Below are 20,350 nucleotides of genomic sequence, written 5' to 3'. Positions count from 1 at the left end.
ATTTACATCTATAAGTATGCCCCTCCCCCCAAACCTGTGAAGAAATTTATTGCAAAAAATATCGCCTCACTGTCAGCCGGGAATCGAATCCGGCTCTCCCTGTTTGCCGGACGAGCGTTCTACCATTCGACTACCGAGGCATGTAAGATATTAAATTGTTCGTCAATTTAATTCGTTACAAATGATTTCGGCTTTATGTAAGAACTGTGTTTCAAGTCAATAAAAATTACGGCGCGCAGTTTGGAGGTGGTTGATTTATTGTAACAATAAAAATTAATTGACTGAAATATCAATTCATATAGAGTAATTTTGACGAAATTTTTTAAAGCTTTTTCAATTAGTTTATCGGTCTACTATTAAACCATGAATTATAACACTTTAGTTTTATATTTTAAAACACGCGCTGATATTATTCGATTTTACAACGCGGTTTACCTCAACTCGTGGTGCTGGCAATATATTGTAAAATCGCATATCTCTAGCTGGAGCTAGAGTTCCTAGCAACTCCAGTTGGAGTGCGAGAATTTAAGAGGAGGGAAACATCAGGTGCTAGTATTATCTTTTTACACGGAAAAAATTATCTTTTAAATTATTGATTATTTTGAACGCAACGTTAATCTGTTGAATCTGACGGGCAATACACCTACGGTCTCTATCATCTCTACAATTTTGTGCCATACATAGTCAATACAATTGCAGATGATTTGTTAGAAAATTATTTTTCCTATTATTTTTGTTACTATAATAAGAAAAACAAATAAAATTCGGTGGATATTGTCAATTAGATATAGTCTATGATAACAAATTTTGTCATCATAGATATCAATATTAATATTGGTATGAAAAAATATATTTTTTAATATATATACATTTTTATATTGTCTATCTCATGTTAATACAATAAAAAAGTTAAGAAATTACTTAAAACATTTGTCTTTAAATTAAAAGAAAATAAATATTTATCTACAATGCACTGTTCAAATTTAAAAAAATTTTATTAATTAAAAAATGCTAATCGCATGGAAGTGACATGAAAGTCACGAAAAGAAGTAAATGTTGAATAATCTAGATCCGAATAACAAAATACTTTATAATACTTTACTTCTAATGTTCTAACACTATAATTATATAAAAATAGAAAAGATAATATATTTACATCTTTTATACATATATACAATAGAGAGAGAGAGAGAGAGCATTTATTCAGGTCCGTGAACTGTAGACAGGAATTTATTCAGGTCTACTTCATCGAAGTTACTGAGTAATATTTGCGGATCAGTCGTGCATTTCTTCTCAGCCTGAATAGAAAAACATATTTGTATTATAACACAATTATATTAGAGACGCATAAGTATTTTGTATTTATTTAATTACCTGTTTGGTTTCTTTTGCTTCTGACAGTTTTCTTTTTCGGCTCTTGGTAGTAATATCTGTAAAACAGCATTTACATTATCTAACTTTTGCAATAAAAAAACAAGCTGATTTTATCAAGAATAACAAAATATCTTTATAACATTCTACCTTTCTCCTGTTTATCCGGCTTTTGCTTTTTCTTTGCATCAGACTGCGCATTATTAGTTTTGTTTGTCGCAGCAGTTTTAACAATTGCCTTCTTCGTTTTAGCTCTCGATGGCTCGTCTACAGGAGATGACGTGGCCAGAGGTTTTGTGGTGACATCTTTTAGATTGAACATGTCCTTGTCTGTCTTAGGTGTTTCGCAAATTTTTTCATTCTTCGCGCGTGATTTTTTATTCGCTGTTCGTTTCTTAGGCGGGAGATTAAATATTTCCTCGAACTCGGTAGCTTTCATTATCTTGATGCACTCAACGGGATTCGGATCCGAGAGGTCCGCATAATTTATCTCGATCTGCAACTCATGTCCGCTGTACCTCCTTCTTCTCTTTCTCATCGGTACACTGTCGTCGTACACAAAGTGATACTCGGCTTTGTAATTACAAACATTGGCCGTTTGAATGGCCGACTCATTATCACCTTCAGGTTCGCCTTCAGGCTCGCTCCGCTCTTTGTGCTCCTGTTCGCTTTGATTTTTATTTTCATTGTGCAAATTCTCCTTCTTGGACGCGGGCACTAATTGCAAACACTGGAGAACGGTCGATAACTCCTGCTTGGGATTCTCGACGTTGGCGTTCTCCTTCCTGCCCGGGAGGGGAGCTTCAACGAGACTGGAACTTTGAACTTCCGCATCGGCGATTCTTTTGGTTTTATCTTTCGCACTTACGGTCGAAGGTGTTCTGTGATCATTCTCCTCGTCGCTAAATAAGTCGCGCTTCACCTGATTCACCTTGTGCCTTAATATTATTTCGTAGTCGGACTTAACGTCAACGTGATTTGAAAACTGTCTCAGTTTCGTTACTTTATCTTCCGTTTGATCAGGCTTTACCTTGTCCGGAGCTAATGTTTCTTGCACAATATATTTCTCCGAATTTGTTTCCTTCTTTAAGATCTTTCCCTGTACGTTAGTATTTTTAAGCGTTTCTCCCGTTCCTTTTTCGTCGATATTACTTTTAATACTGCAGTTCTCCTCCACACCCGCCTTCGCATCTGGCATCTCTTTTAAATAATCTTGATCTTCTGATAAGGAATTAAGCGGTTGCGCGGATTCGCTTTTACAATTTCCAGCTGTATTATTTCCATAAATATTACTTTCGCGTAATTGTTTTGTCGCATAATCATCGAGCGGCTTGTCACCGTTATTCCCGTGATTCGTTAATAAGCTAGGATCTGTACTTTTCGACGCGGCAATTCGGCCCGTCGTTTCTTCCCCGTTATCACAGCAATTATTCGCGAGATTCTGTTTCTGCGGCTCATATTTCCTTCGCGTACTTCTTCCCGAGGTTTCCCGTCGATTATCCTGCGGCTCTGTATTCTTATTGACATCTCTGGGATATTTGACCGTTGGACGTACACCTCGGTTTCCTCTGCCGAACTTCTTCAGAGCGTCGGCGGCTTTGCTCGTTAAAATGCGCTTACGCTTCGTCCCACCGGGACCAAGATTCACCTTCGAATTATCTTTGATCTTAGCCATGATGCGCTGTCGTTTCTCTTCCAATATCTGCTGGTGAATCAACTTGTTATGCGCGGGTGCGCTCTGCTCGGATTGGCAATCGTCTTTGGTCGGCTTTACAAACTCGATGTATTTCGATGATCCTGGCCGGATACACTGTATGTCTATTATCTTCGGCTGTGCTCTCGGCTGTTTGTCCATTTGTACCTTACCGCCACCCTTCGGCGGCTTGTTCGATCTCGACAATTTCTCGTCCTCCGTCATAATCGCCGATATCTTCGTCGTCAAGTTAATCGTTTCCACTCCGCTTTTCGAGCCGCTGGGCGTTTCCGAGATATCAGCTTCGTTCAACAGAGTCTCGTCTTTAGCCGGGGTTTCCTTGATCGTACTCTTCAGTTGATCGTCGGTTTTCGCGATCGCGAATACTTTCTTCGGCGAAGACTCGGTTTCGATCGCAACGCCCGACTGTTTACATGCGTCGCTTGGTATATTCGACGCGTCATTTATATCTTTCGGCGCGTTAACGCCCTTCTCCGCGAAGAAGTCGCTACTGATGTCCGTGCTAGTTTTATTCGGGGCTTTGTCGCATTTCCCGTTTGGCGAGCACGTATTCGACGACGTATTCGAGTTCGAGCTGCTGGACGACGACGAGGAGGAGGAAGAGGAGGAAGAGGAGGAGGAGGACGACGACGACGACGACGTGTCGGATGACGAAGAGCTGCTTTCCACAGAGTCATTGTGAGAATCATTGGCGTCGATCATTGCCTCCTGATGCTCGTCTTTGAATTCGTTTATCTGTCTCAGATCCACGTGATCTATGGAAGCGTTGAGTTCTACTGCGCTTCCCGAATCTTTGGACGCGATCTTGAACTCCTTGATGGCCTCCTCCCTCGGTAAATTCTCCTTAATCACCTCGAACTCCGTTATCTCCAGTTTAGAAGAGGTACACGCCTGATAACCATCACCGGAGCTGAGACTGTTGTGCGTCGAGTGTAATTTTATGTGCGACGACGATAAAATTGGCGACTCCTGCGTAACGCTGTCCTTAGGCTTGGATGCCTTCAGATCAGAATCCTGAGCTTGCTCAGACGTGGGCTTGTAGTACGCGGAATTGTACTCGTTTCTCTTGATAATATCCCTCGTCGTCTCCTCCTTCGAGGTTGGAGTTATAGCCACGCCCGGGGTTATCGGGAATTCCGGGGTGGTGATGAAGCTACGTATCTTCGTGGAGTCCTCGCTGATCTTGATAAATGGCGTAATCAGACTGCTACTGGGACTCAGCACCCTCGGCGTCGGTGGAGGACCGGACATGTCGTCGAACTTCCTAGGTGTCTCCAAGCTTATCATATCGGGCATTCGCAGAACATGCTGCGTGCTGTCCACGGATAAAATTCTCGACATCTCGGACACTTGCGAATTGGTTTGCGCGACCTCCGTGCTCTTCTCTGTCTCGTTATTGGACTTCCTTAAATTGGTCGATATTGTCTTCAGCTTCGCGTACTTTTTCACAGGTTTTTTCTTCTCGACTGCCGCCGCATCGACGTTGGACGCGTTTGTACAATTCATTTTTATCGATGTCTCACCGGCTCTGGTTTTCTCACACTTGCTCGTGACGGAATCTACAATATTAACAGCAACTTTCGTTATATTCTCTCTCTCGTTACTTTTCGACTCTGCTTGTGTTTGTATCTCTTGAAAATTTTCCTCCGGTTCATTGGTGTCTTCCGCATCATGCTTAAACTTCCTGTTCGGTTTACCGCCAGTTTTTCTATCGTCGTTACTCTTCGACGATCGAGAATTGTATTTAGTCTTCTTACGTATCACATCATTTTTATCTTTGAAAGAATTTTTTCTCTTCTTTAAAGATCTCTTGGTTTCCGGCTCATCCTTCTCCGGCTCGTCCCTCTCATTCGATTCTATATTCTTGCGTAAATCAGCGTCCCAACTTCCCGCTGGTGGCTTAGACGACTTGTGTTGGACGACCCTGTCCTCGGACGAGGAACAAGACGCGCTGGTACTCCCGTGTGGCGACACCTCACCTATAATGACACCGACGCCATTACACTTGTCCCAGCCACCCATGAGCTTCGGTGCGGGGCTTCTGGTGGCTATGGGAATTCTATAGGGCTGACTGACTTTCATCGGACTCTTTTGCTTTTGTGCGGAGGTATTATTGGAAAGCGCCGGTGATCTGAATAACGAAGTCCGACAGACGGATTTCAAACGTTTTGCCGACGACGAAAACTGGGCGTTTCCGTCCGCGTTCGTTTTCCTCGCCGTTTTCGTAGGCGTGCTAAAGTCGAGCGCCCTTATGTGACTGCTACGTTTGCGCGGCGTGGACAAGCTTAATCGATGATTTTTTGATCTACTTTTCAACAGAGATTTCGGCGTGCGTTTAGTGATAATATCGACGTTCTTGGATGACTGGTTGATTCTGCTGCTGTTATTCGTCGCAGTATTCCGCGCGGTCTCCATCGGGACGGGCGCTAAATCAATGTCCGAGAGATTATGGCTTTGGTTGGTCCTGCTGCAGTTGAATTTCAAATATGGAGAAAATCCGCTGTTCGACAGGCTGATATTCTCCTCCAGATTGATCATAGGCATTTTGGTGCTGTCCAGTGACGTTCTCGCGCTGGTTTCATTACTGTAAAGCGTTATCGACTCACCTCCGACGGTCTTGCCAGTTTGCACCGGTTCTGCCGGTGCACGATTTAATACCTGTTGATCAATACCGATGACGGGTGCTGTCGCGTCAGTTTTGTGGATGGTTCTAAATGTTCGTTCACGTTATCGTTTTCCCCTGCCGACTGTAATAATTCCACCTGATTCGCGGGATCGTTTGGCTCTTCCGCCACGGACGGCAGTGTTTTGGCTATAGGTATTTGCTGCGCTACGTTTACCGTCCTTAGATATAAAGTTTCTTTAATTGTACCTGGCTCTTTTGGCGCGATCGGAATAAAACGCGAAGTGGAGGTTGACTTAATAGTTGTTGACGAGTGATTTATCAAAATATTGTTCACCTCGTCTTTCGAACACACTATCAGTGTTGGCATAGTCATGATCTCGTGTTCCGTTATGGGCTGAATCGCACTGGACTGGGCAGAACTGGACTGGTTATCGCTGGTCGTTTGATCGCGTTTGAGTTTCGTAGGTCTTGGTCGCTTTACTGTGGACTTTCTAATTTTAGACTGTGCATTGCTGTTTGCAGGTAGCGTAGCGTTATTAGTTTTCTGTACGTCCGTCGCCGTTAAGGGTTTTACAACATCATTCTTATTTACCGTAGCTGCCATCGCTTGCATTTTTTGTTCATTGTCATTCGCGGCTACTGATTCCTTTGCGTTAAGGGTCTTTTTATCACCGTCGGACACGCTATTAATAATGTTGGCGTTTATAATACTTAACACTGCGGCTGCGTTTTGATCCTCCAAAGCGCTCTGATCTTTCTCCTGATCTCTCGCCTTGTCGACTTCGTCTTCGACTCTGTTATATTGTTGCCTTGAAGAACTACGAAGCCTGTGCTTTAAAGGCACATCCGCCGTGCCGTCCTCCGCTGATACTTTTGTATCCATTACCACTGGTGGCTCTGGTGAACTGATATTGCCCATACCTGTGTCCATTTGTTTCTCTTGTATTCTAAAAGAATATTACAATATTTTTAAAATATGATATTTAATTTGCAAACAAAATGTTTAAAGAGTAAAATATATATACGTACTCATTAACAGACTTTGGGCTCAGCTTTCCTTCGCCATCTTCCTCTGGACTTGTGTCCGTTTCCGTATTCGATTTCCTCGATCCAATTATTTCCTCGATAAATTGTTCGAATACAGGATCGGACTCGGTTGCTTCAACGATTGACTTGAAAGCATTATTTAACTCAGCCATAATTGAAGTGTTCCCTTCACCGACAATTGATTCGTTCAAGTTCTCGTTCTTCAAGGATAAGTCTGTAGGAATGATCGCTTTGTTGATATTCTCTGCAATACATTCTTGTAATTCTGTACGATTCAAGATTTCTTTCGTTAATATCTGGAAATGTATATGTAGATCTTTTTAATGACATAACGTTCAATATTATATTCATAGTGTTTTGAGAAGTAAATTTTTGTACAATATACAGCAAGTTTTTGTGCAAAATACAGCAAATGCAAACGTATAAATAAATAGAAAATTAATCATTTAAGTTGCTTACACTGAGATTTTCAATATGTTCATTAGATTCGGACTCTGACTCGGGTATCTCATAAGGAGTAGTTTGGACTTCCGCACTAGAAAAACTCAACAGCTCCTCTGTACTTGTGGCTGCAGTATAACGTTTAGGTATTGCGCTAATCGCGCTACTTTCTTCCTTTTTCTTATCATCAACGTCCATCTCGCAACTTCGTACACTTGAGACATCGTCTGTACAAAGAGAAAGAAAGCTGTCGTTAAACTTATCTATTTACAACCGATTCGTCGTTTTTTAAATAAATTACCTGAACTTATCCGAGTACTATTGTTTCTATCACGCGTGGCAACACTATTTGTACTATTATTTTTATCGGAATCACACTGTCTGTGAGGCTCCTGCGTGAAATTGTCATCCTTTTTCTCGACTGTATACGTAGCACATTCTATCTGCTTTAACAAATCAACATTTCCAGGCAGACTCTCTAGCGGGGTTGTGTCAACATTGTGGCAACTTGCTGCATATCATAAAAGTTTTATCAAAATCGTGCATTATATGAACCATTATAAATGTTAAAATAAAAAATGATAAACGTACGTGGACTCACGATGTCAGATTGTTGTATTAAATTCAACTGGGCTTTAATATTACGTTTAATCCGCTCACTATTACTGTGATGCCTCTTACGTATATTGCTTGCAGTAATAGGCGAGCCATTTGATGTTTGTGCGTTACTCTGTAAAACATAGAAAAACGTTATGTTACATAATTTAAGTGTTGACCTACATTTGTTTATCATATACATAAATGTTAAACGCAGAGGCTTCTACTTTTAGAGAGCTTCACTGAGATTGTCTTTCTAATCAATGCCAAATATGATAAGATTTCTACTACATTTAGAATACTGTGAAGACTAATTAATCAAGATAACAATAAGTTACCTGTGAAGGTACATTTATATTTACAACAAATCGCTGACCACGTGGCTCCTCTACGAGAAACTTGAGCTGCTCTATCAGATCGCAATGCTTTAACTGCTCACAGTCAGTGGCTTTGCTTAATCGTTCTTGAACTGCAAGCAAACGTTTGGACACATAAGACTCAATATTTAAAGACTCTGCAGCCTAAGTCTATTCATTATTGTTACTTAAATGATGTAAACTAAATGTATAAAGTGTGACAGTGTATTACTTACTCATAGCACTGATGGCTGAAAATTTCTCAACGATATCCATCAACGTTAGACCGTTGACTCTGGTGCTGAATCTCCTGCCGCAAGACAGTACCGCACGGCATTCTTGCAAGTGCGGAGACGTCTCTAAAAATAATTTGGCTGCTTCAGCACACTTCTGATCTTCCAAATAACCTAGAAGCAAACATTTTATAACAGGATTACAACATAAATCGACTAGACAACTTGATTAGCGCTCATAAATAAAAACAATAAGAAAATCAAAAGTACAAAAGCATTTGTAAACAGAGATGACAAAAAGACAATTCTCTTTGTTATGGTTTCTCTACTTTTCTTCTGTCTCTCGCCAAAATTCAAATCCCTCGTGAACGCAATTAAAACGGACGAACCACAAAGAAATACATTTATTTAAAGTCTCTCTTTCTCTCTTAGAGTCACACAATTATATAATTTATACGCTTAACGCAGCAATGCTACTCTCAAATGTGAGAAATACTTGTGAATTTACTCGCACATCGGGTGCGAAGACGCGAGGGGACAGTGCGATTGCGTGAAGGAATTCGATGACACGAAAGGGATGTATATTATTCCAGCAAATGCGACAATTTCGTGACAAGTTACAGATGAGAAAACCCACGAAGCTCGGTTGCGAAGCCTCCGAGGAGCGAGCATGGCGTTCCCGCGGGAAAGGTTACGGGCGCGTTACGGAACGTGTCACGTCTCCCCCGATCACCCTGGATTCTTACCGAGCACCAGTCGTGCGATCTCGGACGGCAGTAGAGCTTCCATGATTGCGTCGAGTACACGTCGCGATATCCTCGGGTAACCTCATCGAGGCATCGGCCGCGTCACAAGGTTCAGGCCCAAACAACGCTCCTCGGATGCACTACAATGCGCTATTGCGTCTCAACAGTCAACACTGAGCTGAGTGGCAACAAATGGCAAACATTGTGGTGCACTGCTACCAACGTGCAGCCGCGTCGGTGTTTCTCGAATTCGATGGATTGAAAAGAAAAAAAAACAAAAAAAAAAGCGATGTCTCGCCCTTTCGCCCCTCGAAACGAGGCTGTTCCGCCGCGACGTTATCGCAATTATCGTTCGCGCGGACGTATTATTAATTGTTACTACGTGCGCGTACGTGGAGATTTTCGTTTCGGATAATCGCTTTCTCGCGCGCCGCACTCACGAGATCCGTATCGAGCACGTCGAGAGTGAACGGAAACGCAGAGAGAACGACGACGACGACGTCGCGACTCGCCGCCGGAGAACGTTGTCCACGTTTTTTAAACTTATATTTCGCGGCTGCATTCAAATCCTCCACCCTCGACATCGCCATTTTTTCGATTGGCATCGACAACGGAACGCCGCGCTGCGCCGCCCGTAGCCACCGGATTAGAGCAAAACAGCTGCACGGCCTGCACGACGCACAGCGGAGAAGCCAGTGCGCCAGGCGTGAAGGCGTCAGCTGTGCGGCAGTGCAGCCCGAAATCCGCGCGACTCGAGAAGGGAAAAATCATGCGTTTGCGCCCTCTCAGAAAATATAGATAAATTTATTTTTTGCGAAAAAATCATAATGTTATAATAATAATAATATACCTAACAATACAACATTCTTCTAATTTTATACTTTTTTATATATACATATATACTTATAATATAAAAAAAATTCTTTAAATAAAGCTTTGCTCCTACGATAACAGATCGACGGACACTATCGACAGTGACGACCGCGTCATGCTATATGTTCTATTTATTTATATTATTTATCTTATTCGATTCTCATTACTCTGTCTAGCTAGGTCATCTTATTTTTATATAACTGTTTGCATTTTTCATATTTCTTTTTTTTTTTCGCAGCTATCAAAAAATATAGTAAATACCGAACCTGCGAATCAGCTGAAACGCGAAGGACGCTATCTGGCAGCAGGTTCACATACTACGTCGTTTGCGTAGTTTATACCAAGTCCGCATACGAACCGGAGTGTTATCGGAGAATATAACCTAAACATTTTGGTCAAGTGCTTCTCATTATCTTTCCTAGGCAATTATCTTTCCTGATATTTATTTAAGGCACACCATCATAATTACGACGATTTTTTTCTGCGACTTTTCTGGATTGTAACTGCACTTCCAAATTGCGCTGTTATACCTTTGATATCTGCCACTGGAATATTTGGTTACCATATTGTTAAATGTAAATAAAGGATTTCTGCTTCGAGATACGGTATGATTTTCCATAATTATATTGACAAATGCGTAAATCGACAGAATGTTCAATCGATGTAGAAGTATTGTGTCATTTCTGCTTTGCACAATTAAGAAGAATTTGTACAACAAAGAGTGTCGTATAATTGAAATGTGTGTGTTGAATAGTTGTAAAGAATTGTATATAATAAATATAGAATATAGAGAGAATAGAATTTTTTATATAATAAAAATAGCAGTGAGATTTGTTCATTAAGCTATGAATGAAAACCAAAGGGACGTAGATGGTTGCAAGTTGCAAATGTTTTACATTTCCACAGATATTCGAAATGGGTTGGGTATTAGAGGTAGCCAAGATGTTTATCTACATATCGTTTCCCGTTGGAATATTTCACTATGTGAATCAGCCAGCCTACTATGACAAGTATGTGGTAGAAGCGAAAAAGCAGTACTTCCCACCTGAGAGTAAAAGTGCGCACGAGCAGATGGAAAAATTTATTGAAGATTTCAATGCTAGTGCCGATAAGAAATACTGGGACGCCTTGGAGAGGCAAAGCAGAAACTAACAGTGAAGAAAATATATTGTAATGTTTCTAATTGTGATACCGGTAGTGAATTTTTTTTTTAAATACAGATATCAAAATATCCTTGGTTAATTAATAGTTAGTAGAAATAAAAATATTGATAAACATTTTGAATCCTGACATTTTTCTATATTAAAACGAAAACTTGAGGAAATCTTTGTAGGAAAATTAGTTTTCTATTTTTTTTTAGCTTTAATGTTCTAATTTTTAGCTTTAATCTTTAAGTTTTTAATCTTATTTTCTAAAATTTATTCTTTTGTAAAATATTTTTGTTGTAATATTCTTTTTATTAAGAGACTTTATAAGGGATTTTTTTATTATCTAAATGTAATTGAACAGAATATTTTTAATAGCTTTTTATATTGTAATTGCTTTTATATTCCTTTTCCATTTTTGAGAAGTTAGCTGTACATTATGTGTTTTCGATTACTATTATTTTTTAATAAATGTGTTTTTCCGCTAACAAACAGTTATGGTGCTTATTACGACGATTACGTTGTGACAGGATGAAAGAGTAAGTCTAGGTGGCGTTTGTCATACACGGAGCACAGAGAAAACGACGGTGCTTCCTTCCTCTTCGGAACGAGGGTCGCTGCGCTAGTAGCATCTGTGTAATTAACCCGCATGTCACTTCCAATGAGCGGAATGCTCTGCTAATGTAAACAAAATGGTTTAAACCGTTTGTGGCTCCGACGAAAAAACACGCCCGTTGCCGTGCCCGCGAGGGGTGCCGCGCGTCCGTCATCATGTGGAAGTGCCACAAGTGCGGGAAACCCGTTTACTTCGGTGAGTACTTTTCGCGAACTGCGACTCGCCGAGGCGGCGTGCTCGCTCTGACAATTACTCGCGCTACTCGCGATTTCGGAGCGGAGCGATCGATTCGCCTCCGTTGCAGAATATATCGTGATTGTCGTACAGAACACTCGATTACGTCTTACGCACGTGAATAAAATGAAAATCGCAGTTAGTAAGGGAATCTCAGCTGCCGCGCGTCCATTGTCCACTTCGTTACTTTGTTTATAAAATTTTAAATCGATGTATTTATAAGTGCATAAACAAAAGATAACAGCGAGACATCCGTGCTATTATAAATTTTATGACTCGGAGATTTAAATTTTGAACATAGGATTTGAACGAATGTATCCAATTTTCAGCTGAACGTAAACAGTCTCTGGGATATGACTGGCATCCGGAATGTTTACGGTGTGAGGAATGTGGGAAGCGATTGAATCCCGGGCAACATGCAGAGGTAGCGGACAAATAAATCTTTCATGTCATGTAGATCAATATTGTAGATAATACGATGATTGTAATGTAACGTTTTGCTGTTGTATTAAAATCAGCACAAAGGCGTGCCTTACTGCCACGTTCCTTGTTATGGAGCGCTATTCGGACCTCAATTGTTCGGCCATGGCACAAGAGTCGAGTCGCACACGAGCTTTGGGAAAAAGGAAAGTCGACCATCCTTACCAAGGTAGGCACATATAAAAAAAATCTTACATTTATTTAAATTAATTAAAAAAATAAATTATCGACATTATAATTGACGTTAATTTAAAATAAATCTTTTATTATTAACATACTGTTTATCTTGTGTTTGTTGCTTTAATGCAAATCTAGATAGAAATATCCAAAGAGTTGTACTTAAAGTAAATTTGTATAATCATGTATAATTGAATGTTTCTCTGAAGAGGACATATATTTTATTTAGATAATTAATCATTTAAATTATTTCTTAAAGATAAATGTGTTTTTAGATCGCATTTAGAATCCAAGCTGAAAGTTTTTAATCAGTATTACGAAGGCAAAAGTGGAGGAATTCGAAGTCGTGAGGTAAAAAGGCTTCTCGAAACAATTCTATTAAGTTACAAGATGTTACGTATAAAGAATACCTCTAAACAAATAACGATTTGAAACAGGTCAATGGAAGATTGATACTGGAAGGCGCATTGAGAATTTATTGGGGAGTCCGTGGCGTAATCCATCTGAAGGAAGACGACGATCAGCGCACAGTAGTTACTGCGCGAAATAGAAATTCGTGCAGGCACAGTGTTTCTGAGGTTCGTCATTCTTATTTACGTTAAAAGAGTACACGTAGCAACGGCGTGTCGATTTATTGTCTTTAATTGCGGTAGGATGTCGAAGACGAAGATAAGATGGATGAGATGTCTAAGAGCACGTCGGACAGCAGCGCGGAGAATAACGCAAAGTCTGTTCCAACGTCGCCCGATCATTTGAAAAGTCTCACTCTACCTATGAAATTGGAAGTCAAGAATATGGAATGGGATGAGCTGGACGAACTTCTGCAGGTACATACTTTTAACATTTACGTTCACGTTCGTGAAACGGGGTATAAACTGGGAGGTATGATTGCAGGTTGAACGAAAGGTCGAGGACGGTAATAAATTATATCAGACGATGCCGGAGAATCTCCCGTCAATAAGCTCGCAATCCAGCGTGGATACGCCACCGCTCTCGTCTCAGTCGAGTCTCGATCGATCCTCGGACTCCCGCGAGAACTCGGAAACGAGCAGCCCCAATCACCAGACAACCAGCCGGGACAACGACAGTAGCCTAAATAGCACGCCGACGCACAGCATAGGTAGTTCTTCCAGCACAGACACCCCTGTCTGTAATTTAGGAGCTTCTAATCGAAACGGTACGCTTCGAAGAGTCGAGTACTTCGACAACTTGGAGAAGAGCACCGGCAGTAAATCGATCAGCACCGACGACAGCTGGATCGAGAAGGGCCTGAATCGATCGTTGTCCGGTCCAGATTGTCTTCAGAGACACAGAACCGACAGTGACACGGATTCGGTGAATTCTTTGCAATTCAGAGAGGACGACAACATGACTATGTCTACAGACAGCGGATTAGAGGTATCGTATCGCGATTATTTATTCCATCGAGCCTGTAATTTTAAAAAAGTTAAATTTCTCGCACGTATCACTCGTATCTTCCGATTGCAGCTGGATGGTGTCGTGTTGCGTCGCAAGCAAGGCTCCACCGCGATCAGACGACGTCCGGGTGGCAGGCGTCAATCGCGAAGCCGATTACGACGTCGTTGCTCGATCAACGGCCACTTTTACAATCGAGAGACCAGTTTCTTTACACCGCCCCACGGTTCGCAGATGTCCGTGTGGGTGACGAGTCTCGTGAACACCCAGGAAGTTATCAATCTCATGCTGGACAAATACAAGGTCGATGCCAAGTCCGACAATTTTGCGTTATTTGTAGTCCGCGACAACGGCGGTAAGAAAAGATTGATTCTTTAGGAAATTAAAATTGACTTATACGCGATTTCATTTTCCTTCACTATCATGTAATCTGTATCGTTTTCAGAGCAAAGAAGGCTGAAGGACGACGAGTATCCTTTGGAAGTCCGAGTAGTCTTGGGTCCGCACGAGAACGTTGCCCGACTGTTTCTGGTCGATAAGCTGTCCACGCCTGAGATCAGTTCCGATGTCGCGCAATTTCTCAATCTATCCGTAGCGGAATGCCACGGCATACTGCAGCGTTATCACTACGAGGAGGAACGTCAGATTGTCGTTTTGAAAGAGAAGTGAGTATATATAGACAGCAATTGTGTACAAGATAAATTGTGTGTAATGTAAATCGCAGTATTATATTAAATTCGATATTTCAGATACAAAGAAATGCGAAGAAGAATAAAACAAAGAATGGAGGAGCTGAAAGTTCGCTTATAGAAAGGATTATGAATGTACGCATGGATTGTGCGTGCAGTTATTTTTATAAGCACTTAAAAAAAATTTTTTCTTCGTAGAGAGGTATTCATGTGACAGGAACCCTATAACTCGTACCATACTGAATAGGTATGTATTACAGTAACATAACACAATCCACATAAAGCATTTCTGGAATATCGTACAAGATGCGCCTGCATTTTAATTTTATTTGTAGCTTAACACTTCGTTATTACGTTCTCTTTCGTTTTGAATTTCTGTTGCATTTATTCTACAATTGTTATATGTGGAAATGCTATTAATTAGTATACTTTAATATGGACAAGGAGATCGAATCTCTGGCGATTTTATATCAAATTTTCGCGTTTATCGCCGACATTTTATATGTGATAAACATAATATGTGGAATATGTTATTCTTATATCTTATTATATGATTTTCCACGATAATTGTAAAATTAATGAAAAGTTCAGGAATATTTTCAATTTATTTGATAATAAATTAGGGATTGGAACAATATTAATACAAATTACTATTGCTGCAATAATTATTGCTTATAAAATTAATTTAATGAAGAATCGAAAAGAGATATATATTCGATGTTTTTCTTCATGAATGTTATTTACAATCACATGAAATTCTACCGTCACGATATATAGGATAAAACATTGTGTTTTATCGCAATTTTTCAGCATTCCGATATCTCGATGAAGTGATAAAAAACAATGAAAACGTATTTTTCTATCGGTTTATAAGGGGGATCCGTTTGACGAACGAGAAGTCATTTTTATCGAATAGATGTCGATAATAACTGTTAAGAATTTAAAGTCTTCTATCCTTTGCATGTCAACGTGGCCCAGATATAAGTGGAATATACTTATTACATATTCAGCCGTGCACAATTGCTGTCAGATCGCTCTGATATCGCAATCCGAGACTATTGTTGTGCGAAACAAATTGCAGGGCGCAAAACAAAATGCCGCACGCAGCAATTAATCGTCAGAATATTGTAACGCGCCGCGAATCTATGGAATCGCCGTTTCAAGCTAGTCATGTTTCACGCTTAGTCACTGATATCGATTGCATCCATCCCATTTTCACCTGGAGGCCAAAAGCGACATATACTGAGCCACGTTTACGTACATTACAAACAAAATACGTTGTATATGCTCTCGATCTGCCAGTTTAGGATATAATACGAGTACGCCATTAGACGCGTAATGAACATATATATATGTAATTTAGCATATCTATAGAATTGTATTAAAGGATTTAATACAATTAAATAATAACCTCTCGTCTAGATCATAGGCGGCTTTCACTAGCAGTAAGAAAGGTGTAATCCTCATAATCATATATCGATTAACAGAACAGATTGTGCATTATTGTGACGTTAGGGTAAGTTCATCGGCTCGCGCCGATCAATCGTTTTCTATTGCTGATAGATGGACGAATATATACGTGGATGTATATATTTTTCCATATGCCGATTAGAAAAAAAATACTCCAAAATAACCATGACATATTGAGTGTGTTTTACCCTAGAAAGGAACAAAGTGTGAAACTGTGAAAGTAAATATTTGAGCACGAAATATTATTAAAAAAAACCCACTGGATTGACATGTAACGTCGTTGACAGAATAATAAAGTGATACTGGTTGCTTCTTTTATACGTATATCTTCGTTCCGTTTCCCCGAATAGGAAATTTGAGAAGAAATTGTTTTGAAGAGACTCGTAAGATCTAGTCTGTCTAACTCTCGAAGCATGTACGATTAATGATCCATGACGGTTCCCATCTGGAATTACCTTTTACCTTCCTGGAAATAAATCCTTTCTATTGAGAATAAAGAAAGATGTGCAGGGTTCTCTGGAAGAACGTTGCAACAATCATTTTTCTGCAAATATGTTTTAAGAAAAACGCTTGGCTAAACATGTGAAATCTAGTGGTCAAAGAAAAAGAAAATGTCGAACGCAACGTTCTTCCGGAGAGAGCCCTTCATACATCGTCGAGGGAAGAACACAGATATAGACACAGGCCTAAGTGAGATTGGACAGAATGTATTTATTTATCTTTAAAGTGTACGTAGAGTAAAGTAGATCAATGCAATCGTTATGAGTAGTATCGAATAGTAATTGTCATACGAGTTGCTAGGAACGAGTATGCATACCCACAACACCGAGGAGCTTCAGCCGCTCATTTTTTTTCTTATTTTTTGTTTGCACGACACTGATATACATTAAACGTTACAAGATAGCAATAACGATTATCACCGCGCCAGACGTTCCATTCTCATCATCATCATCGTCGTCGTCATTATCATCGCCGTCATCATCATCAGCATTTCGTTATCATCATTTCGTTATCATTGACATTATCATAGTTACCTTACAGCCACAGCTTTTATTACACGACTTACAATTCTTTGGCATCTCGCGGTGGACACCGGATTCAACAACAACGTACTACATGCACGCAGACGCTCGCACCCGCAGATTAAAAATATCACAAAAAACGCGACGCGTAATTACGTAACTAACGTATAGTCCCGTTGCGAGAATTCGTAGAATTAATTGATCCGCGATCGATGCGCTCGCCGAGTCCCAAGATCCGCGGATAATTTTCGTTTCTATTTTGACGAATATTGGGTGTAAATTCAAGCTTTTATCGCACGCATCCGGCGGAAGTTACGAATTTGTAACGATCGCTCGTCCGACAATAATAGTTACTGCGATCGTCCGGCTTCCACCAAACCGGCGAATGGTTGCAGGTTTTTTTTCAGAGTTTATAAAATTTTTACGCCGAGTCTAAAGCGTCCGCGAGCGTGTCAATCTGACGCGATTCTGTTTCGAGAGCGTGTTATTTATTAAGCATCCTCTTTAGGAATATCCGGCGTGATAGCGCATTCGTATAGAGAATTCTCATTTATAGCCGGAATAAAACTTGTAGTTTTATACAGTGCAGGTCGCGATAGTCAGACCGCGCGCGAGTAACGATCGGCGAACACGAAATCTGTGGGTGGCGGCTCTAACGATTTTTTTTTTTTAATTCTCGCAGTCAAATAACTTTATGTAATCCAGTGTGATTCTTATGCGTCTTTTCGTTTTTTTTTCCTCAAGAATCATCGAATTAGCGCGACGTTTTGCAAAAATAAATATTTCGTAATACAAATACGGAGTTAAAAATTTTTTTCATCGCTTGCGCGCGCGTTCGTAATTTATCTCACAATCAAATTACAAGCATGATTAAAACCGGGACGTAGCGTTTCAATGATGTCTCTAAGACGTCTTATGTTTTGGACATGTGCTGTCTGGGATCGTAAATTTGGAAAGGTGTCTCGTCTTTACATGATGTATTATTAGTTCGAGATTTTCCGTAATAATTTCTAAAATTTATAATTCTATAATTATCAAATCGCCAAAAAAAAGAAACAAATAAAAGTTTCGTCTAGTTTCTTTATCCTAGCTTTTTATCAAATTAATTACTGTTTCTTCCGCGTGCTCTATACTATCTGTCCGAGACTCGGCGAGGATTCGCATCGATTAAGATAACAATAATTAATCGAGACGACGTGCGAGCAATATATCCCGCTGACAAGATTCTCGACAGCTTTAACAAACAAATGAGAAGGCAGCGTTCGTCTCTTTCCTAACGTAGTACACGATCGTTACCGTTTCCAAAAGGCGAAAATGAAAAATCGTCTCATAACTCTATGCTTCCCCATACATATATAAAAAGTATCACTTTCGTGCACAAGTCTATCAGTCTAATTTTTAGCACATTAAAAATCATCTCCTCCGAAACTCGTTAATAAAAAAGGAAGGGAAAAAAATCAACAACGCGTCCCCGTGTGAGCGACCTAAAGTACAAATAACTTTTCGTTCAAATTCTTATTGTATCCCGATCCGATTTTGGCATGAGACAATTGAGAAGCGGTGCGCGGATGATAAGTGTCCTTCTCTTCGGACAGCGTATCGGACTTGAAAAAAGCTAAGGAACGCGTCTTTCCTCGCACAAGTTAATAAAGCCTTAACAAGCCTCATTCGCACTTATTTCGCTTCGGTAGGTGAAAACAAGAAGGTATTATAGGCCCGCCGAACCGTACTTGGAAATTGTGCATCTGTTTTCGCGCGGTGGTATAATTATAATCAGGCACGCCGGTCCGTCGTCCATCCCCAAGACGACGACGACGCCGCGAACTCGCGTTATCACAATCTGCGTGGCGTACATGAGCCTTACAAAAAATACAATACTTATGCGCTCGCGACTTTGTTATGTATATCACAGGCGACCGGCGCACCGTCGCGGCGCGGCGCGGCGCGGCGCGGCTCGGCGCGGCATCGTCGCGCTAATCGCGCACCGTCACTACTTTGCGCCCCGTCCAGCCGCGATTCCCACCCTTCCCTCGTACAAACGCGACAAAACGCTGTACGTTGCGTGGAGCGAGCCGAGTGGAAATTGGGAACGGCGGAAGTCCGATTCGGCGGTCTTTCGCACGAAAACGATCCGCGCGCTACATATTTTATCTGCCTAGAATTCAAGTCGCAAAGTTCCAAAGTGCCAAGTCGAGGGATTTTAGTCGCGATTCGCGTTGGCGTTGGTATACAAGCCGTAGCCACACTCGGTAGCTTCCGAGAGAAGCGCAAGGGAGCGAGTCTTCTCCCTTGGAGAAATGAAGACTTGCTGATATGAGGCGGAGCAGTAAAATCGCGGATTTGGCGCGCTCTAGCTCTAAACACACCGCTCGCACGTATAATTACTAATTGTAAGATAAAACGGAATCGCCTCTTTTGCCACGTCGAAAAACGTTAAAATCGTACAACCGCATAATTTTTGCGAAAAATATTTCCTTTGGCACATTTGAGACTCTTCGGCTTCAATCGATCGATAATGAATATTAATTTATATAACCGTGTCTCTCGCAATTACGATTTTATCCGTATAAGAATCGAGCTGCCAAAACACTTGGGAAAGACATAGAACTCGTTGTACGTGATGATGTATGTAAATGTGTTCGAAAGGGAAGCAAATGGAAATGGAAAGTACAGGAGATTTCTATCTTGGTCGAATACATTATTCGCGCTTAAGTATTCGATGTGCTTTTTTTTTTTCAACTTCCATTCGTACGCATTTTTCGCTCTCATCTCACTCCCACAATCTTTCAATATCGCATTCTCTCCTTCTCTTTTATTCCCCGTTTTTCTCCCATCATCTCGCTTTTCGTTCTATCGTTCCACCTCTCTCGGCCTCATCTTTGTCCCTCATCATTCATCCATATTTATTCTCGCGCTCTCTCTTTCTCTCTCTCTCTCTTTCTCTCCGTCTCTCTCTCTCTATCTCTCTTTCTCTCTACTTCTTTCGCTCAACAATAACAATTGAATATGAATTAGAAAAATAACATTATATCGTAGACAACAATTGATTACAATGTATATAATATATACCGGTAATAGAGTGGTGTGTGCTTGCTTT

At 40.6% G+C, this 20,350-nt stretch overlaps 3 protein-coding genes across 4 annotated transcripts; 2 read left to right on the top strand and 1 right to left on the bottom strand.

Moving 5' to 3' along the window:
* Positions 1 to 976: 976 nt before the first annotated feature.
* LOC105450163 (bromodomain-containing protein DDB_G0270170) lies at positions 977 to 9,806 on the bottom strand. The gene is given in 11 exon segments (XM_011689884.1): positions 977 to 1,298; positions 1,375 to 1,430; positions 1,522 to 5,796; positions 5,799 to 6,658; positions 6,741 to 7,054; positions 7,218 to 7,426; positions 7,501 to 7,710; positions 7,791 to 7,929; positions 8,135 to 8,265; positions 8,389 to 8,559; positions 9,132 to 9,806. Coding segments are annotated over 11 exon segments (6,507 nt in total). The 5' UTR covers positions 9,175 to 9,806; the 3' UTR covers positions 977 to 1,199.
* A 510-nt stretch (positions 9,807 to 10,316) lies between these two features.
* LOC105450161 (protein PET100 homolog, mitochondrial) lies at positions 10,317 to 11,288 on the top strand. Its single transcript, XM_011689882.1, has 2 exons — positions 10,317 to 10,609; positions 10,911 to 11,288. Exon 2 carries the CDS (start codon positions 10,920 to 10,922, stop codon positions 11,154 to 11,156), a length of 237 nt encoding a protein of 78 aa, XP_011688184.1. The 5' UTR covers positions 10,317 to 10,609; positions 10,911 to 10,919; the 3' UTR covers positions 11,157 to 11,288.
* A 228-nt stretch (positions 11,289 to 11,516) lies between these two features.
* On the top strand, positions 11,517 to 16,551 carry LOC105450160. 2 transcript variants are annotated; one of them, XR_974433.1, is made up of 11 exons: positions 11,517 to 11,960; positions 12,329 to 12,423; positions 12,518 to 12,648; positions 12,932 to 13,007; positions 13,094 to 13,234; positions 13,310 to 13,483; positions 13,551 to 14,054; positions 14,145 to 14,427; positions 14,518 to 14,737; positions 14,822 to 15,008; positions 15,572 to 16,551. XR_974433.1 is itself a non-coding variant. In XM_011689881.1 (10 exons), the coding sequence occupies exons 1-10, from the start codon at positions 11,921 to 11,923 to the stop codon at positions 14,880 to 14,882; spliced, it is 1,725 nt and encodes a 574-aa protein (XP_011688183.1). In that variant the 5' UTR covers positions 11,517 to 11,920; the 3' UTR covers positions 14,883 to 15,373. The 2 variants fall into 2 exon arrangements, 1 of the variants encoding a protein (XP_011688183.1); XM_011689881.1 differs by lacking the exon at positions 15,572 to 16,551 and having other exon boundaries at positions 14,822 to 15,373.
* Positions 16,552 to 20,350: the final 3,799 nt, after the last annotated feature.

The sequence above is a fragment of the Wasmannia auropunctata genome, unplaced genomic scaffold, assembly GCF_000956235.1.
Source record: "Wasmannia auropunctata unplaced genomic scaffold, wasmannia.A_1.0 LD336069.1, whole genome shotgun sequence".
NCBI lineage: Eukaryota > Metazoa > Arthropoda > Insecta > Hymenoptera > Formicidae > Wasmannia > Wasmannia auropunctata.
Note: the sequence above shows the minus strand (reverse complement) of the source record. Positions and strands in the feature narration are given on the sequence as shown.

Bases quoted from the DNA above. Each gene is read 5' to 3' on its own strand.
- LOC105450161 (XM_011689882.1), top strand. From the start codon at position 10,920: ATGGGTTGGGTATTAGAGGTAGCCAAGATGTTTATCTACATATCGTTT.
- LOC105450160 (XM_011689881.1), top strand. From the start codon at position 11,921: ATGTGGAAGTGCCACAAGTGCGGGAAACCCGTTTACTTCG. The intron at 13,008-13,093 runs GTAAAAAGGCTT...GATTTGAAACAG, and splicing joins GAGGAATTCGAAGTCGTGAG to GTCAATGGAAGATTGATACT. The intron at 14,428-14,517 runs GTAAGAAAAGAT...TATCGTTTTCAG, and splicing joins TGTAGTCCGCGACAACGGCG to AGCAAAGAAGGCTGAAGGAC.